The 23,119-nt window shown below is 38.5% G+C and overlaps 1 protein-coding gene across 1 annotated transcript in view; it reads right to left on the reverse strand.

Moving 5' to 3' along the window:
* Positions 1–22,351, reverse strand: part of UBR1 (ubiquitin protein ligase E3 component n-recognin 1) — a 49,494-nt gene extending 27,143 nt beyond the window's left edge. The window contains 23 exon segments of the mRNA XM_015864582.2: positions 486–610; positions 1,033–1,096; positions 1,847–1,948; positions 2,106–2,171; positions 2,509–2,619; positions 2,793–2,854; positions 3,705–3,885; positions 4,662–4,790; positions 5,049–5,148; positions 5,461–5,618; positions 6,114–6,212; positions 6,951–7,039; positions 7,447–7,554; positions 8,042–8,165; positions 8,479–8,541; positions 9,766–9,907; positions 10,426–10,556; positions 11,577–11,687; positions 12,670–12,748; positions 13,985–14,241; positions 22,119–22,221; positions 22,223–22,279; positions 22,281–22,351. Coding sequence (XP_015720068.2) covers positions 486–610; positions 1,033–1,096; positions 1,847–1,948; positions 2,106–2,171; positions 2,509–2,619; positions 2,793–2,854; positions 3,705–3,885; positions 4,662–4,790; positions 5,049–5,148; positions 5,461–5,618; positions 6,114–6,212; positions 6,951–7,039; positions 7,447–7,554; positions 8,042–8,165; positions 8,479–8,541; positions 9,766–9,907; positions 10,426–10,556; positions 11,577–11,687; positions 12,670–12,748; positions 13,985–14,241; positions 22,119–22,221; positions 22,223–22,279; positions 22,281–22,336 — 2,517 coding nt within the window. The 5' untranslated portion in view covers positions 22,337–22,351.
* Between the last annotated feature and the right edge of the window lie 768 nt (positions 22,352–23,119).

Below are 23,119 nucleotides of genomic sequence, written 5' to 3' on the forward strand. Positions count from 1 at the left end.
CCACTTTGACTTTTGGCCCTGAAAAGTTGCACAAACTGCAAAATTTAATCCATAAATTCTAGGGAAATATACACTTGCAGATAGATCCGATTTTTCAGTGCACCAGTTAACATGATCAGAAGTACAGAATCATGTTTATTGATAGTAAAATGGCCAAAAAATAACTTCAAAATTTTTGTTCTTGAAATGAAGAGAGCTGTGCCTAAATACAGTTTAAAAAGAAACAAAAAAAATAAATCCACCTCTTCATCAAAATGAATTATTCCCCCCAAAACCTTTTGAGTAGACCACTAATTAATTAATGTTTACCTTCACATCAGTAAGGTACGGCACATTGCTTGCAATGTTGTATTTTATTTCTCTAACAAACTTTAAACTTTTATATTAAGAAACAGAGTAGTTTCATATAATGTTATGGAAGTTTAACAGAAAAATGACAAAAATAGAGAAGTTCAATTGAGTTAAAATAAGAAACAAGGACTCACATTTTCAGGCAAGGATTTGGTAATTGCACTGTGAGCCATTGGCTCAATACACAGCAGATGGATGATTTCTCTCATGATAACATCCTCCTTTGTCACATTACTCACACCAGGCACATATCTTTCTCCTATCAGGTTTGATCAAAAGGAAGATAATTGCAAATATGACAGTTACAAAGCAATTCTGACGTTTGCAAGGAAGTAAAGCTATTGCTGAGATTTCATAGTATCTGGGGAACATAAACTTCTACTACACCAAGTGTGAGAGAAAGATTTTTTGGCCGAGCTTCCTAATAAAATGGGCTGAGTTTCTTCTTATGTATACCTTGTATCAGGTACTAAGTAAACTTATCAGCTTTTTTTATTATATAAAACTACTGCTTTCAGTTGATAAATGCTTGAATTACTGAACAATCTACATTAAAAAAAGCATTTTCCACTATCCTTCCCATGTAATCCGTACTTTAAATAAAGCAAATCAAGCCTGTTCTTTCCAACTGTAGTTATTCATCACTATCATAATACCAGAGAGGAAATAAAAACAACTTACCCACAACATAGATGATGATCTGTAACATTTCTTCTATTAGTACATTACACTGCTTGATCAAATCCTATAAGAATGAGAGAAATGAGGCTTTTTTATTGGAAATCCATCAAATGAGATTGACCTCAGATGCACTACATCACTGAAGCACAGTACTGTGAAAAGATCTCTCCATTATAATGTGTCAGACGAAATGCCTGCACCTATTCTGCAACTGAAGTGCAAGTCTCACATTCAGGAAAAAAAAAAAAAAACAAACCCACAAATGTGCCCCAAATGAGGAGTTACATTAGAGTTTCAAAACTCAAAAGGTTAAACAATAATCGAGGGAAGTTTCATCAAGTACAGAAGGATAGACACTACATACTGTAGATCAGAAATTCTCCTGTATTTTAGTAGACAACCTCTCAAATGAAATAATTAACAAAGAAATCATTTTGCACAAGCAATCATTCCACCTTCTGAACTCAGAGCAAAAAGTAATGAAAAGCTAAAGAAACATACGTCGAAAAAGCACATAGGATGGTCATTGTTCTAATCTATTCATTCAATCTCAAGTCATGACAGTATTCCCTAACTGCCCAGTAGACCTGACTGAAGACAGGTGTTGGACCAGATGGCTTCCAGAGGTCCCTTCTAACCTAAACCATTCTGTGACTGTGTGTTTTATCTAACCACTGGATCCTCTGTTGACTGACTCTTACTGCAGTTTAAAAAATAAAATAATACAGTGAGCAATAGTAACTCACTGTATTTTTCTATTGTGTCCTTACATTCAAAGTAAGTAAATTAATTAGCAGAAATACTTGATGCTTACCTGATCTTTGGTGAGCTTGATCTTTTTGAAAGCATCTGCAAGCTCGTATCTCTGGAGTAAAAGCAATAGGAAATGGTTCGGATCCATAAGAGATGCTCCAATCTGTGAATAAGAACAGTATGAATACCAAATCATACAATTCTGCATTATGAAAATAGCCCCTCTACCAAGAAAATATTTTGAAATGATACATATTTAAGATAAAAATCAAATCCATTAAATGTTATGAGTCAAGTAAGCAATGATTTAGACATTATACCTGGAGCATGATGATGTCTTTATCATACATCTCTTCTCTGCACTTAACATCTTGATAATAGAACACCTGAGAAATAAGAAAACAAAATTTAAGCAGAGATATAATGAAGAAATGCACCATCAAATCTGTACCAGTCAATGTCTGAGACTTCCAAATTGCAAAGCATCTTTATTAAAGGAAACAGAAGTTTTATGTTTGTTTCAAATTGAGCAATGGTAAAACCACGTCATCTAAATTCCCATTTAGAAATCTTTTTATTTTGTGAATTTCTGTAAAAGTAACAGCCATAACCTATTTCTGCCCCGGACCAAACTACCCATCAGGAACGCTATTGAGAAACACTTGCATACACCATTAAGATCAAGATCATTAAGATCAACACTGTTTAGCATAAGATGCCCACCTGACTAATCAAGGAGAGACCATTCCTTCTCCACATCTCTGCAGCAACTTGAGCAACCAAAACAAGACATCGCAAAGGATATTCAACTAGCAGTTCCACTTGAAATTCCTCCTAGAATTAAAAAAGAGTTGTGTTTGTCAGTGATTTTTTATAAAAAGTCTTAATGAACTGAGACATACCCAAAGCAGTAAAATAGTCTGAAATTCTGTAACTTCAAAAACACAAATGCCTTCTCCCTTCCCAAGTATAAATCATACAAAGCATTTTAAAAACAAAAATCTTACAGAAGAAACAAACTCATGCAATCTTGAGATGGCTCCGGTCTTGCTTAGTTGTACATGAAGACCTACACGAACAAACAGAAAAAAAAAATAGAATATAAATCTGAATCAGTCAAGTTTCTTTTTCAACCACTTCAAAATTTTAGTGAAATTATCTACAATTCAGAATTACAAGAAACAGTTGAGGCTAATTTAGAAAAATCTTAGTGCTTTTATTTTTTTTTTTCCTCTTTAAGGTTGAAGATCTGTTACAATGTCACAACAGTTTTAACCAGTTTTACAATCCATTATTTTATGAATAAATCTATTCATTTTTAAGAATTCATTAAAACCATTTAAACAGAGATTATAAGTATCATTAACAAGATTTTAATATCACATTTTAATCACATGTCACTAATAAATTTCAAACAGATGGTATCTCATTAGCAAATGATGTGATAAAATATCTACAGCCTAATAACAGCATATGATTTCACTTGTGTTTTAGAGAAAGAGCTGATCACCCACCACTGTGGTCCCTACAAATTCTGACTAGAAATCTGTCCTGGCATGCTGAAAACATATGTCTTTTTGGAGGAACATTTTAACAGTCCTAAGAGATAAGTGGCTGGAAAATAAATCTGACATATAGAAATAATGAACATTCATTTCAGTATAGAAGGTAGAAATGGGAACAGAAAAACAGAAATTCAAACAGTGCAGATAGAACTGAAAACCTCTATGTTTGTGAAAGCACAAAATGTTTCCCCTCTTGCCTTTCTGCTTCTTCTCTCTCTCCTGCTTTAAAAATGCTCTCATGAGAAAGTCACAAAGCAACTGAACTGTGAAGCATTTTATCTAAATATTTTCTAAAATAAGGAATGGGATGGATGAGAAACTTACTTCAAAAAGCTAGCAAAACACAACACCTACCTGCCAGAGTCCTAGAAAGTGGTAAATGTATGCTGACAGGATCTGAAGACACTCTGTAAGGTCTGCTTTCCAAAGTATGGCCACATAAGTGAAACACTGTCTTCTCCCGTGAGCGGCCATTTGTGCTGCACCTCATCACAGCTTTATGACATTCTTTGTAGGCTCTCAGCAACAGCTCCTCCTGGAATTTCAAGTAAATGCAGACATTCACATTCGAAACTGATACACACACACAAAACTTCCTCACCTGTTTCTTTTCAAATAGTTGCTCAAAATTCACACCATAATTACTACTGTCACCTAACAGCGAAAAACATTGGACTGGAGCAAAGGAGCCAGCTGAAGCTAGCTAAGAGTATTCCAAGAGCCACTCTGTCAAACGCTCTGAAATGAATGGGCTTACTTAAACTGCACTGTTTTATGTGTTTGCAAAGTTTGCATCCCAAATTACATCCCACTTTCATTTGTTCTAACTCTTGTTTCCTCTAGTTAAAAAAGAAACCCGCCTCAAAAGAACTTTTTTTTTTTTTTTAAACAATTTCCTCCCTTCCCCCAGCAGAGGGATGAACTCCTGAACCAAATAAGATTTTAAGGGCTAATTACACCTTAGCATGAAGTTTCTGCAGTTCCCTTTTGCAGTTAAAAATAAACACCATATGCTTCAAAACTTTTAAAACTTGATAGATCACTATGAATGCTAAGAAACACTTCTTCACTATTTGTCAGATAGTGTATGCAATTCTATCAGCTGGATTATAACATTCTGGGATCCCTTTCTCCATATCAAACCACAGATTAATTCTTTCACACTCCTTTTTGTGGAGATCTGTATTGTACAACAGTAAGCTTGGTTTTTTATTTGCTTTTTTTTTTTTTTTAAAGTTACTATTCAAAAAGTGCTCAGAAATATTCACAGATGTCAAGCATATATGAACTCCAGACAACAAGTTTCCTTACATCACAGGCACACCATTCTTGGAACATCAAGAGTATGTTCTTCAGCTGCATCTGTATAGCGATGGCCGCTTCCCAGTCAGGGTCCACCTCAATGTGCTGACCAATCTGTCTTTTTATTTCTTCCATTCCCTAAAACAGAGATGCCACAAAACAAGCTAAATCAATGGTCATGGGCTTAAAGTAACAGAAAATCTCATAAGCAAATGGTAAAATACAGGTGGTTTGGCAGTAGCTAAAGTTGCTGAACAGTACTTATGTAATTAAGTATTACCATGTTACCAATCCAAAACAGAAGTATTTATTTTAATTGCATATTTACATCAAACAAAAGCACCATACTGTCTTCATATAAGCATAATGGAAATAAATTATGTGAATGTATCGTACCTGCATGCAAGTTAAAATCCTTAGGAAAGAAACAAATCCTTCTAAAAAGCGCTCCCTCAGACGGACTGTCCATACTGTAGGCTTGCTGATTAAAATATACCTGTCCCCAAAGAAAACATTATCTTCTTTTGCTCAGAATTCTCTTCTGCTTATGCTTGTATTCAAAGTATTCATTGTATTAAAATGTTCAACATCATCAACACATTACATTGCTCAACCAATCTCAAACCCTTGAAATTTTCAACAAATATTAGAGGTGCTTGGTGCAACTCTATTTGAAATTAACAGACGTTGAATTCCAAGGTACATGGTTATTTTGCTTTTACCTTACTTAATTCACTACAGTAAACCAAGACCTCGTCCTACTTCCACACTTTCATGAATTGCTTAAGCTTGTCAACTTTATACTTACCTGAGGTCATATATTACAGCATATACCCTATTCAGTTTATCTTGGCTGTAACCTTGGAAGTTGAACTTGTCGTTTTTGTCTAGATACTCTGGAAGGACTTCCAAGAGTGTCTCTGTAATGGTAGCGATTACATTTCGCTCTTCAATAAGATGGCGAGCCTGAAGAAAATTAAACAATTTATTTTCCCTATTTCTGTTTGAGAACTGTCAAAATTTTTCCTTCAAATGTATCTTAACTACAAGTTATTTAAGCACTTATAATAATGCTCTGATAATATTTACTAGGTATGAAAAAAATTTGTAACAGATTGGCTTGTTTTTTATGACATACTAGTTTCCCCAAAGAACTTTATATTTCACTTAAACAAGAATGCCTTTAACCAGTTTTTGACAGCATTTTTAACATGAACAGTAAATTAAACACAGGCTAATGAAGAGAATGATGCTGCCCAAAATATCTGCTTACTTACACTCCCATTATCTTCTGCAATAAATTTGCAAGTATACTCAATGCCTCTACTTGCATATTGAGTTTAAAAGACAAAATGATTCATTTTCAACTCAGCAATGAATAGACTGCCAGGTAAAGAAGGTAGTACTGCTAGCAATTTTCATGTTTGTTTTACACTCCTAGTGTACACAGGCTGTACATACCAGAGTAGGAACAGTGAATATCTGAACTGAGAGTGCTGTCACAGAGAGAACTCTGTCATGATCATCACTGATGTATTCTTTTTGCAATGTCTTGTAATACTGGGAAAAGAGAATATTTGGAAATTAAATAAGACAAGCTTGAATTAAATGTTTCATTTACTAGCAAGAACTATATTTCAGATTCCTAACAGAAGTAGCTCAAACAAAAATGCCACAATGTTCTCAGTGTACCACTGTACTTAAAACACGTGCCTCTAGTACTAAAGTTGAGCACAAACCACTCTCCCAAAGCACCAACAACATATTTTTATCTCCTACAACCAAACTTATGCACTTAAAAAGAATCAATAAGTCAGTAGAATATTATAAACCACATCTTCCTGCTCCTCCAGTAAACAAGCTTTGACAGTTGCTCAATACCTGTTTAGAAAAGTGTACAATAAATGAGCCTTCATTTATTCTCTTTATTTCCAGGTGAAACCACGAAGTGTCAGTCATCCTTATCAAAAATTAAATCTCTCAATAAAATGGCCTTATGTTGTAGAGACAACTATTGCATGTTTCCTCTAAAGCAGACCAACCAGTTTCAGATGCACTTCAACAGCTGTTCCAAATTATACAGAAAACACTAACAGTACTATATTCATAATGAGCACGTATACCTACATGATCATAAGGAAGAAAGTAAAGACGAAGGGATTAATACACTCTACAAAGACTGATTAAGCTGTTAAAACTCCTCTTGAGCAATGTTTATTTTTATTAAAATCATATTTAAGTTGAGGGGAAATTTTACAAACCTACTAAATATTAACAGCATGAGAGTTAAATATTTACCTTTACAAATTCCACAGCAAAATGTTTTTTGTAATCCATTTCCATGAAAAAACTACTGAAGATAAGCTCATGAAGAACCTTCCTTGCTCCTGTGAAAAACAAATAATTCACTTCAGTTTAATAAGGCACAGCTTTTTGCAAAAAAGAACAGATAAAAAACATACTTCATAATAACTACAAGCCTTGATATTGTTATAAAGCGTATAGAAAATGTTATTCATATCATTTCTTTTACTTTCGACATTCTGTGGTATGTATTTAAAACAGCAAGTATCAAGTCACTCATATTTAAGCTACATTTTGTGAGAAGTTGCTTGAAAATACATAAAGCAGGAGAAATTCAGAAGGCAAATACAAATCACAGCCCTACAAAGACTGTATCAAATTAAGTGTAATATACAAACAATGAAAATGTGTAATAATAACTTTAAAATATTTGGTACGTATATAAAGAAAAATTTTGTTCTTCAGTTCAGAAGAAAGTGGCAACACAAACCTTTATGAAGTTTTGCATCCCAAAGCATCAACTGGCTTATGAAGCACGGCTTTTCAGATCCAGCTTCTTCTTTAAGACATATTTGACAAAAGATCTTGCGAAAGTCACCTGTAGGGATATAAAACCAGTAATTTGTACAAGAATACTTTGATAATTAAACACTGTGAACCAATAAGATGAAAATTACAGAATTCTGTTCTTGAAAAAATAAAAGGAAAAAAAACAACAAGAAGGCATTTAATTATCAATCAGTTCTTAACTGTCTTTCCCAGTGGACATACTGCCATAATCTATCCTTACTTATTTTCTCCTATTAATTCTACTCAGCTTATTCAATCAATCCACTGAAGCAGGATATATTAAAATTCACTATAAAACAAATTAGATAATGGCTTTAGTTGTTATACCTGTGTTTCACCAAAGTCGCTACTCATAATTATATCAGTACACATGTTCATATATAATTTATTTACTACTTAGGAGGAACATAACTGTATTTTAATAAGGAAGTACCATATATAACAGCACTGAAGACATTTTCTTGAGAGAATTACTCACTGACAGGTGTTACTGTAACTAAGCTATTTACACTTACTTGAATAGCTCATGAGTTTGTTCAGCCAAGAACCAAGGCGCAAGGCAAACTTCTGGTGAGCCATGACGTCAGCATGCAGAACTTCCACATGAAGTGGTCGCTGCGAAACATTTTCAGAATGCCTCTAGGAGTCAGGTGAGTATTAGGAGATATAGAATAAAGATAACATTAATTTTCATACTGGTCTTCACCAGCTATTTCCTCTCCCAAGCACACGTTAACAGCAAACACAATGAAAAATAAATTTGCAGGATGTTTCTTTACTGAAAATATCTACTCATAGCAAAGGTGGTGGAATAAATTCCATGTCAAGTTCACTAACAGGTTGTACAAGAACGTAAGTGCTAACTTACTGTTCAACACACACATCTTCAGTATTAATAATGAGGTTGATCTGTTTTGTTTTTTTCCTTAAGAAAAACATTTTAGGAAGTCACCTTGATTTCCTCCTTTGCTTCCTGACAAGAGGCATAATATCCTGCCTTAACAGCTCTCCGACCCTGTTGAAAGACATATTGAATGTGAACAATCTGAAATAAAACCCAAGTGTCACAGAAGCTTGACTGAGGCTTTATTTTATTACTTGTATATACTGGGACCAACATCACTTACAGTGCCTTTAGACATCTAAAAGCAAATCAAAATCAATCTAATTATCTTTAGGAAAAAACTATTTGATTTAAACTAAAATGGCATAGCTTTAATTAAAGTTCCAGTACATCAGTGTTGGTAAATAATGAAAATTAATGTACAGGGTGATGCAGAAGAAATCAATTTCTACAGAATGCTGTAAGTAGAAACCAGATCAACTTTCTTCCTAGCATAAAAATACACTCCTCCTGGATTGCTTTTCTACAACCATTCCTATTATTTCTTACTCTTGTATGTGAAATGGTAGAATATATTAAAAGTGTAGGATTGATAGTCCTGTCAACAAAGCCAAGAATAGCATCAGTTTAGTTCTCAAATTTCACTCAAAGGATATCAGACTTCCAAAACAAGTTTTCAATAGGAGAATTTCATGAGAGGAAGCTCATCTGTTTGTGTGTAAATGCCTAGGTTTTATATTTTTGTGAGTTGCATTTCAGGCAAATCACACACTCAACATTCTTCCCTCCACTGCTTTTCTATCCCCACAACCCATCTCCCAAATAGAAAAAAAACTACATTAAGTTCTCCAACCATTGCTTTGAGATGCTGGTTTGAACTGCGGTTTGAGAAAAGTTAGTAAAAATGTCAGGTTCACTGATACTCCCTCATGAAGTCTCCAATTTTATCTGCTTAATTTGAGGCTTTGTGATTTTCAAAAGAAGTGTTTGCTCTGGCTCAGACTAACGCTTGCAAAACATAAACTGTAATTCTCATTAAATATAACCAAGTATATTACTGTTGTTATTAATGCTTTCATTATTTTTGTCTGAAAAACAGGTATCTACTCTGAGAAATGAATAAAAGTAAAATACATCAGAACAGGAGCAACTTCACACAAATCAACTCTTCACCTCAACAAACTGATTTCTGTCACAAAGAAAAAAAAAAAAGATTTTAAAACTTCCTTGAAGTATGACACTCTTAAAAGCTAATTAACCATTATTCTGCAATAAGCCTTTCTCGCTTTTCTATCTCCAGCATTCTACAAACTAAGATTCAATGACCAGAAGATGACAGTAGCCCTTCTTAACGATTAAAAATGACTTTTTTCCCCACATCCAAAATTCACTAACCTCTTTATCTATAGCAGTAGTATGCAACTGGGCTTCACCAAGTTCACAGCCAAGTGCCCTTTGCAGGCTATAGATGACATGATCATAAGAATGATGTTCATCATTGAAAAGGACGCAGTAGTAGCTGTCTACCTTCTCCCTACTGGAAAAAAGCCAACATTTCAACATACAAATCAAAACTAAAAAGGTAAATAATTCCCTACTCAGCATAAACAACACCTTACTTCAAAGCTTCAGACAAATATCAAATACAAATTACATAACAAAATTAAGCTTTCTTTCCATGTCAAAAAAACATCCAAAACCACATCATCTCTACCAGAATAAGCCACAGAAACCATGTACAAAATATGGAAGAGATGCTTAAGTTTCTTGAATATTCCATTTTTATTCCTTCTCTCTGCCATTTTATGATCCCACTTGACTTATTAAGTTGACCAAGAAAGGTGTTGTTTTTTTTTCTATTTGATTAGAGTACCATCACACGCGATTTTTTTTCAGAAACTAATAGTTTTTTCTTAGCATAATTGTGGGTCAAAGATTCCATAGAGTTACTTACAGAGATTTTGACACTAATAAGTTATCATGACTGCAGTAATGCCAACAGGTAAAATAGTATAAAACTTTAACACCACAGAGAAAGCTAGGAATGTTCCCTACCTGATTGTGAGCTCCGGAGGCAGTTCCTTCTCTTCTTCCCATATAAGCATATCTACGATGTATTTTATCACAGAGGGGAACACCCTCCTAGAGTGCTCCATAACTTCTTCATTTAACTGATATTCAGAATTCTGTGAAAAGAAATTTTTAAGAAGAGTTGATAGAATGCCTTATTACTAGCATAATCCTGTGCTGATTGTAGGAAGCTCCTCTTCCTTGCTATTTCACTTTAAAAGCCACTAAGCTCCCCTGGGATCAGAAATCAACACGAATAGATTTAGAATAACAAGGTGAGAAGATGACACTGTACAGAGTTGCATCAGCCCCTTACTGGGAGTTCGCATCTCACAACACTACTGCTTCTAACTTACTACACACTAAGACCTAGTCCTCAAAAGTGGGTAGGATGGTTTCCAGCATACAGCAGGAAACACCATATGGTCGTCATACCCAAGTAGGAACTTAACCTACAAAGACTGAGTTATAGGGCAAAAAATACAGATAAAAGCAGAATAACTACAGCTTTGTGTTTATGAGGAGTACTGTTACATTAGCATTTATCAGACCAACCACCAAGATCTGACATCAGATTTCCATTTTCCCAGTTCTGTAGTTTTCTTACCAGGCATTTCTTCCATTCTAACAGTGATGCAATTTATAGCAGCATTCATAACCAACTAATGTTTGTTCAGCTAGTGTAAAGATACCAACAACCCTGTCAGCTGGAAGCAGACAGACAAGGGGGCTCTTAGCTTGAGACAAAATTCTCACATACTGCAATGTCCACCACAAAGATAGACTGGTAAGAACAGCAAGAGCTTGAAGCTGCTCTGGTTGTAGATAAGCACTAATACAGGTCTTGATCAGCTCCCATTCATTTTATTCCATGTTTTGGAATTTAGGAATCAGAATTTTATTATTATTATTCGTCTAAGAACAAAGAAACACCGCATTGAGTTTGGAATGCTAGTGGAGACAGAGTTTAATTAGATTTAAAAGTTTATTCTGTTGTTTCCATAACATTTGGTAATGATCATGTTCCTAAATCCCTGGATATTACAAGAATCTAGATGTTAATATAAGCAGACAAACAGAAATGAAAACAGCTCTAGATAAAGCTTCTTTCTTTCCACTTTAAGCAACATCCTTACTTCTTTTGGAGAACCTGATGCTCCAGGCTCATGTTTAGTACACACTGGTCCAGCCTTCCATGCCTCTGTATCCCCACAGTCACAAAATCCACCTCCAGTGGAACTATGCATCTGTAAAGGGCAAGTATTTCAGGCACAAGGTATGCACATAAACAGCAGAAGGAAACAGAAACATGCTTTATATAAGTAAAACACCTATTTAATGCCTATTTACAAAATACAAGGGTTCTGGCGTACATTTATGTATACAGAATTTACATTTGCATTATCTAAATTAGCTTCATGCAACTTTGAATCAATACTTACAAAACATTTTCAGAACAATATATTAAGACTTATAAGAGCAGAATATTGTATTTCCTCATTATTTTTGAGATTGCTCGGACCTGCTCCTTCCATTCCTGCTTCCAACACTGTTGAAATGACAGGGGTATAAGTAAAAAGAGCAAACAAAAAAGGGGCCTAGGAAGTACAGAGCAGACAACAGCCTAGGTAGGAGATTTAGCTAAAAGCTATTTTTAAAATTCTTTCTGCAGTTAAATTACAGGAATCTTTTGAAAACAACACAGATTTGGCCCAAAAAGAATCAAGAGGATACCAGAAAGTGATGATCCAGATCTACACAACTACCTCCTTAAAAATGTGCTGCTTAACATTTATTTTAACTTTTATAGTCCGAAGTAGTTTATGGAAATCTAAATGGAAAGACAGTGGAAATGTGGAGACTGCATCAGTGTCAGCAGTGATGAAACAACAGGTCTCTGTTTATAAACATCCCTTCTTGTATTTCCAAACAGAATGTATTCTCATGTAAAGTATTGAAAGTGACTGAGGATACAGTTGCCATTTTCCATCACAGCATTTTGCTACAGTGGATACTTAGGTAAAACTGTCAGAGAGAATAACAGACGCAGTCAAATAACTCTACTCTTTGGTTCATATCTTAGAAATTTCTCTTATCAATGGCTCTGTATAGCTAAAAATGTGAGAGATTTTACTAATCAGGAAATTGCAGATTTAAAAGGTTCCTGAATCTTCAAGCAAAAATTCTCTAAACCTACATGTACCATTTATTAACAGAAGATATCTCTACCTTGTACCGGTGATTCCTATGAATGCTATTCTGGAAGCAGTCCATACAGAGCACACAAGTCGGATCAACTGCACAGTCTCTGCAAGAAAAATGGTAACTGGAGAATTTTCCAAAACAAACAAAAGGAATTTTCACACACAGAAGAAAATAGTCAGAAAAACCCAGAGTAACAACAGATTCAGTTTATAAAGACACTGACAATTCCACATCACGGAAGGAAGAAAGAGACTTTTTAGGCTTGAATCAAATTCTTGAACCTGACATTTCAAATTCACTAGAAACATCCTTAATATCCACTATCAAAAGCTGCTATTAACATTTTTAATTCTGCCAAGAACGAACAGTTACTAAAAAGAAACGAGACTGATTGTGGAGTTCACCTCATTATGGTTTCCAGCAACAAATGTAGCCACTTTGCTGAAGCACACTTCTGTCAAGTTACCTTTAAAACTTTTTCAGTGGTTTCAAGTCAAAATCTCAGCAGAACTTTACAAAATCAGCTCCAGAACACAGGTCCTATGTGACTAATTAAAACCATACAGTATATTTCATTTTATTTATTTATAGAGAGGCTTTCATTTTTGTCATTTCCTGAATTCTGAAGTCAGCATTATTTATTTTTCAATCCAAAATAATATTCTTCCTTATTAATATTTTTTATGGCACTTCAGGTACAATTTTCTGGGCTTTTAAAATAAATTGAAAACAAATACAAACTATGCCAATTGTATCATATTAAGGCTTATGAATTGCTAGCCCAGTTGCCATCATCAAACCCACTGCAAATACCTTTCATATACGAATTGACTGAATAATACCAAATGAATACACTGTCATCTTTAACATGTTCCAGAACGAGTAGCAAGGAGGAAAATAACCAGTGATTACACAGATACTGCCTGAGCAGAGGATTGAGGATGATCAGAAATGCTGGATTCTGATTCAGACTCTGAAAGGCTGAGTCCTGTGGAGTGCACACATTTATATGCATGTTATCTCCCAAGACCGGGCAAAGACCCCTATCATATCCTACCATCCCATATTTTTAATCAATGACTCTAACCAGTATTTTTAACCAATGGTACCTTTATCATCCCTTTCATTTCCTTCCTCATTACTCTGCCAGAGTCTGCTTTTCATAGGATATTTTGCCCATTTTAAGGTGGTTTGGAATCTGAAGTAAATGTAACTCTACATTAAGGGAAGATCTACCATGACACAAGGTATGAATCATCAGAAGAGTAACTACTTTTACAAAAATCCACTTTGGTGCACTACCTTGCAAGGAAACATGGTAACACAGCTTTACCCTTACCTGCAAGAGTATGTTGTCTCCCCTCCTTTGAACACCTTCCCACAGAGCTGGGAGATTCCGCTTTGCTGTAGCTTCTCTAGAAATGTATCTGGGTCTTCCCCAAATAAATAACATTCCAGGGGGTAAAATATTGCTGCCTGGACCATTTCTTCTTGTTTCTCCAGCAAGGGGTCCATCTCAGCTGAGTAAATATTTGGCACATGTTTTGCCAAGCACTGTAAAAACGTAGCTTGGAAGTCGAATCTTTCATCACACCACTACAAGAGAAGTAAACCCATGGATAAGCATTAATGAACTCATAGAAAGTATGATTAAGTACTTCTACTGCAAATCCAGAATTCTTTTTTACATCACAAGTCAGTTCTGTGCACAGTAAATCCCCAGAAAGCATCATTGTATTTCAGTACCCACCACAGCAACCTCTGTTCCTTTAATGTCTTCTATTAAAACACTACGAGGCAGAATTGGCAAGTGCTACACCACTGTGGAGCTACCCATATACTACTTTTCATATATTCTATTTGTCCACCAAGTCTGAATATTCTTTCATATTATTCACATTATTTAGAAATAGCTTCTATTTTCCCCATTGTGCATCAGGTTAAGCCTGCCCAGATTTACAATAATATCCAGTACGCAAAGCTAATCTGCCATAAGGTATTTGTTCTGTCCTCTAGTCGCATAAAACACTTGCCTAATGCCTTGAATAATAAACACTGTACTTCCAATATGTTTAAAATTAGCCTGAGGCTTCTACTGACATTTTGGCTGTGCATCTACCTTAACATTATCCTTGATTTACCGTGGTGATACTTGAACTGCAAAGTTAGGGAAGAGAATGCAGAGCAGACTTTGATGGAAGAGAAAAGGCACTGATGATGGTATTGCTCAGTTACTGTATCTCACCAAAGCTGGAGGTAGGGATGGGGACCCTTGACGTGCTCTTTTTCCAGAGCAAATAAGAATCCTAGCCTGTAGCTCTTCTCTCTGTTAGTGACATTCCCAAGAGATGCTGTAAGTTTAGCTTCTGTATTGCTGGAACTGAACACATAATAGCTCCAAGAAACACAGGGCTGAGCTTTCCTGAAAAGCTGCCAGAAACAGAGTGGGTTCTCACAGTCTAACTCAGAACCACTTCAAGTATTCCTACAGAAAGCTTTTAATTCCACTTAAATGTTATTCAGAGAATGGAGGGCAGGAAGTACTGGAAGAGAGGAAAGAAGGGAAGGCAGAACTCTCCCAAGCAGGCCAGCAGCCTGCTGGTAAGCATTACATTTATCTTCAACTCATGCCTCGCCCAGGAAATAATCAATATATTCACAAAAGGAAATAAGAATTTTCTTACTCTCATTTTTGGAAGTTGCACCCTCACTTCAGACCTACCCATTTCTTTTCTATCTCCCAAAAGTAAACTATTATTTCCTTACTGACCACATATTGGCCAGTAAAGAGGAAATAGAACTGCAGAAAAAAGGGAGATGCTGTGCAGCAGGAGATGAAAAGCCATGTTTCCCAATGCAGAGCAGTTTTGTCAAAAGAGCAGAGCTCACATCCATTCTGCCCAAGTAATGTACATGCTCTGTGCAACACAAGCAGCAACCTACAACCCTACGTGACCCTCCACGTGAGCATCACTGCAAAGCAGCACCTCACAAGACCATACAAAGGCTTTACCAGATCATCCCTTATCTTGTATTAAAACACGTCCTCTCCCATGAGAACAAACTACAAATACTTCTTCCACATGCATAAACATACAGAGAACTTTCCAAAATTAATTCCAGCCAAACATCTGGTTTTGTCCTACATCTAAAAAGGGAGCACGTCAGCTTTTCCCAAAAAGAAGGGTGACGTTAGAAAAGGTCACAAGAGGAAGCATCACATTTCCCTACAAATACTCCTATGAAAAGAGAATAGCCTTTATTTCGGCCACATCTCTCTCTCCATATATATATATATATATATATATATATATATATATATATATATATATATATATATATATGCATGTGTGTGTGCGTTAAACTTCTTCACCTATAGAGTCAAATGAGATTTCTCACTAGTATGACAGAACTCCATCACTGCAACAGATTTATTAACTATCAGTATCCATTGCCTCCACACACGTTTCCATTCTAAGCACATTTGAATTCTAAGCAGTCTTTGAATTCTCAAGTCTTTTCAGACAAATCATTTGCACTTGGCAACACTATAAAAAAAGCAGCTCTCCTTGAACTGCATTGATTGACACATTGGTCCTTTGGTGCTTAACTGACTGCATAAATTTCAAGACTATTTTAAGAAATATACATTAATGTAATCAGTGAAAAGAAGGAATATTGATACTTATAAATATCGAAAAGCAAATTAGGAGAGAGCAGACAATGCAAACAGCGTGAACTAAAAACCACATCTAGCCCAGTATTCCAGATTAAAGAAGTAGACAAAAAAGAGCTTAGTTTGTGCATGGCATAAATCTGCCAAGCATGAAATAGCAATATCAGCTGCCCGTCAAGGCAGGAAGGATAAGCAAAATCCTAGGAATAAATGTATAAAATGTTGTAAATACACCAATTTGGAGCCAGTGACATTCAAGAGAAATACTAAATGCAAAAGGCTGCTCTTCTTCAACACATGGAACAGTTGGTACCAAACAGAGATTAACAAAACAACAGATCCCAGAAAACTGGGAGATTCTGGTCAAGTCTCTCCAATTAAGCAACCATGGAAGGCATCTTAAAGTAAGGATAAACATAGAGAAGTTCTTTTGTGAGCACACAGACCACTTCCAATTACCTTTGAAAGAAAGCTAATAGGTTCTTCCAATAACATTTTCATGTAAGGTTCTGATCTACACTTGTAGTTCAACTTTATTTATTTATTTTTTATTATTAATAATTTTTATTTTAAGTTTAAAATGGTCGGTTTCCCAATGCACTGAAAGTAGCCACTGCAGTACAGGACATCAGGCGTCAGTTGAGTTAAAAACAAGGAGATTCAAAGACATTTCTTCTCCAAAAACAGGCTTCAAATAAAAGTCATAAACTCATTATCACATTTGTTCTACCCTACCCTAAATCAAATTAGAAGTCATTAGGAGCAGAAGTTCTATTAACTCTGAATACAATAAACATATGAAAGATTTATTCCTGGCTTCATTTTTGTGTGAAGAGATCAGGATAAACAACATAATTCCAAGAAGCAATTCTGAACAAACTCGTCCAAATTACCACACCATCTGTCTAATGCAAAACTGTTCAGCTGATTATATACATGCCAACTTTCAACAATTTGCATTTAACCTTTATATTTAATTGCTGGAAACGAATGAATGTCCTGTTCCTTAAGTATGCCGTACATACACATTTTACTCAGTACAGCATGCTGTTCAAATGACAAGAATTTCCTGAAAACACTGCGGGGTGGGGGAACAATGCTGTCCAGGGACTGAAAAAACTTACATATACATACACACACACACATATATATATACACATATATATAGCTTACAATTCAGTTACAAAACATCTGCTTTGTGGCCTGTCAATAGCATGACTCCTTTATATGACACAGCTGGGAACCAGTCACGTACCAAACTTCGGTCTGCCTTGGATATCAATAATTACACTGAAAGTAGCAAGTTTGGCGTCTAAAGATATTTTCTTCTGGCACAACATGGATAACATTCATATTATCCTAACAGATCGACACTGACCTGAAGACACAAAACAACTGTTTGATGTTTACATGCATTTAAACTTTGACCCCTAAGCCAAAGCATTGTGCCAATCCACGTTAAAAGATGCTGTAATGCAGGTGTTTGTCCACTGGGAACAACGCTCTTAATACCAGTGCCAACTACTAAAGAATGGTCTACAGCAGAACCTACTGCGATCTCAGTGGTCTCCAATAGCTACCAGTTTTGTGAAGCACAGCCAACCAGAGAAACAGCAGTCACCGGGACAATGGGTTACTGGCTCAAATGCTGGACAGATAAAGCCAGTGCTACCTGCAGGGCAAGCAAGGCCAGGCTATAGGTTGCTCGACCTTGTGGACACTCAGCTATCAGTCTTCAATCACACTCACTGCCAAAATCACAAGTGCAACTTCAGTGCACAGAGATAACTGCTTAGATGCAGACAGGTGCCCGAGGAGACACAATCTAAACATCTTTCATGTTTCCAATTTTTGGGTCAAATCAGAGTTAGGCAGAGAGTGATGCGCAACTGACATGGCAACGCTATGAGAAACGGGAATTCAAAATCAGGTGTTATACCAACACGCAAAATAAATATTTCAAAAGAAGTAATTACCCCAGGAAATAATATTTGCTATTTATTTGTTGTATTCCATAAGAGACTTGAGAATATAACCTTTTAAGTTCTGAATATTCTTTTGACAGATTGAAGATCCCTTTGTTTCTAGTGAAACAAAGAAAAGTCTTTGTTTGCTCTCCGTTCCTCTCCTAACATTCAGGTCTTGTTCCCTGGAGTGCAGGAGACCATGCATCTAATTAATTTCTTAGCACCAGACTTTTCATCAAGAATTGCAGCCACAGTGGATGTTTATAAACAATTCATCTGGTATCGCTGGGAGGGAAATGACATTTGTTCATACTAAGTTTTCCTATTCATTCACACATACTCTGACCTGTGTACTCACACAATATTGTGAACTTTAAAATCCACTGTATTGTATACGTAATTCTGCAGAGAATTAATGCACCACAGAAATCAGACTAATCCATCCGTGTTCAGTACTAATAACTCAGCACTTTCCAAAACCAACCTGTTCATCCCCAGAGCTCTGGGATCCAGAAGCCACTTAAGCATCTGCCCTCAAAGAGTAATATCCACTGGCAGCTACATCCTCCCCCAGTCACATACTTCTTGCAACACTGTAATAGTATTACAGCAACCACAACTTCAGTCAAGCTGACATACCTTCATAATCATAGTTTACTCCTGCACTAACTAAAACCACAAAAATGACCAAGAAACATCAGTAAACATGAAAGAAGACATGAGAGGAAAAAGTACAGCACTGCTCAATGCCACAACAAAACAAAAGCACCTCAACAGAATGCTAAATACTCAAGGACATAAGCAAGACTTTGGCAACACTCCAGTTACTAGTTGCAACTTCATATTCCATGGACACGCTAATAGACTGCATCCAGCTTGGACTATGCACAATACAGGGATAAGACACTTTATATAACATTGACACTTTAAACTAATTCAGCTTACATAAACGGATCCTATCATTAAAGCTTTTATCTTCCATTCAAAACTATACTTATACGTGTAGGTATTGACAGGTGACAAAAGGTCCGAATTCTAAAAAATAATCTCTTCACGGGTACTGTTGAGAAGATACGCTCACATCAAAAATCAAAGATTTAGCATGAATTAAAGCCTCTGAAGTATTTTAATATCTAAATTCTGCTGGTATATTCCAGATAGCAGCTACCAAAGCAAGCAGGATTCAAACTGGAACTTATTAGGAATACAGATGGACAACCAACCAATGGGCTGGACCCAGCCTGCTAAGCAGGCTTTTATTTGACCGCTGGCAGTGCCTGCGAGCCAACTACCAGATGAGCCAAGTCCAGCCCAACAGGCAGCCAAGCAAACTGGAGGTGCTGCTAGGGAAAGAAAACAGAGGAAACAGAAGTCTGGATGACCTGGTTTATTACTAGGTCAGAATTAAGTCGACAAGGGCAACTGTACCTTTTCCAGGGACAGGAAGCAATACAGACACAACAGAGAAGAAAGAAAAAGTGCACATGGGACCTTTAAGGCTGTAACTACTGCAGTGAAAAGGAAGCACAGGTATCCCCAACTACAGTTGTCCAACCTGAAGAGTTGGAGTTAAGAGGAGACAAAATTGCAGAGCTGGGCTGGGTGCAGAAGTGCTGGTTACCTGAGTCATCCCCATCCACGCTGGAATGAGCCCAGCTCCTGCACGCATTCGCTAATTCAGTACCAAGCAGCCAACACTCTGAAAAGGTTTACAAGCTGAAGTGTCACGCAGCCAAACACGACCAAGCCCTGCAAGCAACACACCCCTTGAAGCCAGAGATGAAAAACAAGAGCAGTAGCGAGTCTGACCGGGCTGACCCTGACACAAACTTACAAGTTTAGCCTGACTTAAATCCATTCCATTCAGCTGCTTGTCTGTTCCACACTCCACAAACCACCACAGCAAAAGAACACTCAGACCAGTCCGTCATACAAAGACACAAGTCAAAGGGGATAAGTTAATTCCACCTAACTAGTATCATCTTTAATATAGCAGCATACTGGATGTACTGCTTTCAGATTGCAGCTGTTTCTGATACCATTTGCAATCTAACATAATGAACTTGGCCCTGTGGCGGGGGGTTGGATATTCACGACCCTTGAGGTCCCTTCCAACTCGGCCATTCTGTGATTCTGTGAACTCTGTCAGGCTCAATCTAAGTTCACGCCCATCTCTTTCCATCTCCCTTAAGGATAATGCTTTCAACCCCACACTCAACTCTAAAATCTCCTGCAGCTTGCTCGCACACATGCCAGGCAATGCAATCTAGATGGCCACCTGCCACAACAAAACTCTCTAGGAACTTGAAATCATAGTAATTCTGGCTGAAACCACATAAAAACTAAGACAACTGAATGGAACGATGCTCCTCAGCATCATTCCATGTGTTGTTTACAGCATTATCAGTTTTACCTATCGCTGGGGCTAACTCAGCCTCCAATATCCCCAAGTAATGAGTAGTGGATGACATTGCTTTGCTAACTGATGGCAACAACTGCCCTTAATACCCCTCTGACTGTATGCTGCATTCAAACTCACCAAGTCTCTTAACTCTGGTTGCATTATTTATTTATTTATTTTGACATTGCGACTCAACCAAATTGCATTTTTATTAGTTTAAAATCAAGTTCTTCCTAATTTAGAAAAAGGAAAACCACACACAGATCAGTTACAGCCAGAAAAAATACAGTCGTCCTGAGAAATGGTTCTGGTATCAGACTACGCACCCCTCTGATTTGACCCTCACCATTTTGATGAAAAGTATAACAGATAACAGTCACTGCCTTAGTGCTGCTACCCACATGAGCAGTCCCCCGAGTACCTACTTCCTGTTATTACTTGCACAGGGTAATACCATGCAAAGAGCAGCTCCTCTACATGCCTACCCCTATGCTCTACTTCTAAATACTCATACTCAGAAGTTCAACTTCATATCACATACCCAGGATGCTCTTATTAGAGCAAGAAACAGTAACATGTAATGTAAGACTTCCAAAAGGCATTCAGACATGCTTTTAGCTAACAGATAAGCACTGGGCTTTAACCTACTTCAGTAGAAGAGCGTGCAGCACAATTACAGTCACTTTGCAAGCTTACGAAGGAAAGCCTGCAGGGTCCGTTACCTGCTGTCTCTGGACAAATCAGCCCTAAAAAGTGATCACTGAATGGATATTAAACCTGCTATCGAATTCAAGAAGATAGTTTTGTTCAGGTGAGAAACAGAGAGCTGCCTCCAACCCTATCCCTTCACACCTTCACTTCTTGCCACCTTATTCACACACGGCAGAACAACGATCACTTTGCCATCTTTTCCAGAGCAATGTTACATTTAATGAAGGAACAAAGTCAGAGTAAGATGCACATACGCGAAACGACTGAAGGACGTAAGGAAGCCCAAGGCTCCCTAGAAGTCTGACCTCGGATCATTACCTACAGGCCCAGTTACGACACGGGACTTGGGCGGGGACGTCGCGGATGAGGCACCGCCGCACACAGCAGTCGACAAACCCCTTCCCCGGGGCCGCCCCAGACAGGCCCGCCTTCCCCGCGGGGCCGTGCCGGCTCTGTGCCTCCCAGGCCGTGCCTCCAGCCCCGCTGCGCGACGGTGCCTCAGCAGGTGCCGCGGAGACCGGCGGGCACACAAAGGCGCAACGCGGCCCGGCCCGGCCTGCTGCTGCGTGCCGGTGCCTCAGGCCGCGGGCAGCCAGGGGCGCTCAGCCCAGCAGGAGAACGGCGGCACAGGCACGACACAGCACAGCATAACACAGCACGGGCTGCTGCCGAGCGGAGCCGCAGGGAACCGCGCCGTCACGCCGCGCGGCAGCCTCACCATAGCCCGCTCCTGAGGCTGCGCCGGGACCCGACCTCCTGCCGCTCTCGGTGCCGCCGCTCCGGACCCTCTGCTGCCTCCGTCCGCCATTTTGAGAGTCACACAGCCGGCCTACGCCGCCGCCCGGAAGCAGCTCCCACCGACACCGGGCCGCCTCCACGGCCCGACCCAGCGGCGGCACGGCTGCACTGCGCAGGCGCCGCCCTCCGTCTGCACATGCGCGGTGGTGTGAGCGCGTCCCGCCCCTTGGAGGCGGCTGGAGCCTGTGGTGACGCTGGGGTCTCCACCTCATCGGCTGTGAGGGTGTCATGCGCTGCTTGTACCTGTAGATAAATCCCGCAGGTGTGTTTTCAGGTATAGTCAGCAGGTTTTCCTCAGTGTGTCTGGCTGGGGGTATGCTCACAGTTGTTCTTACGCCTTGAGAATATATGACGGAGTGGTAGCTACCACCTGCCTTCATACTCTGTTTTGTAACGCCCTCAGATGGAGTTAGCGGCACATTGAAGCGGCACGATGAGAACTGCCAGCAGCCTTGTGTTGTGATAGAATTGCGATGAGTGGCTGCAAGCCGATTTATCCCACCCAAATCCATCAGTTCCCCTGCGCGTGTGGCGACCGCGACAGCTTTAGGCAGAGGAATAAGAATAAACACCGAGAATTTAGCAGTGTTAGCGGTAGACAACGAGAGAATTACAGAGTCAGTACAAATGTTCATCTGAACGCATTGCAGGCTCGCAGTCTCCCCGTTTGGCGGCACGGCTGACCGCTCGCAGCGGGGCTGTGGTACAGCGGGGCTGTGGTACAGCAGCCGAGTTTGGCGGGCTCTCGTGTGCCTCCACGAGCCCTGGCGGCAGCCGGCTCCTGCCATAGCAGCTGACAGCCCGACTCCCACGTGCCGTGTGCCCGCAGCGGCCCGACACGCCGACCTCGGGCCCTCGTTCCTCCCAGCCCCTCTGCAGAGGCGCGGCCCGAGGGGGGCGGTCCGCCGGGCGGAAGTGCTG

The sequence above is a fragment of the Coturnix japonica genome, chromosome 5, assembly GCF_001577835.2.
Source record: "Coturnix japonica isolate 7356 chromosome 5, Coturnix japonica 2.1, whole genome shotgun sequence".
NCBI lineage: Eukaryota > Metazoa > Chordata > Aves > Galliformes > Phasianidae > Coturnix > Coturnix japonica.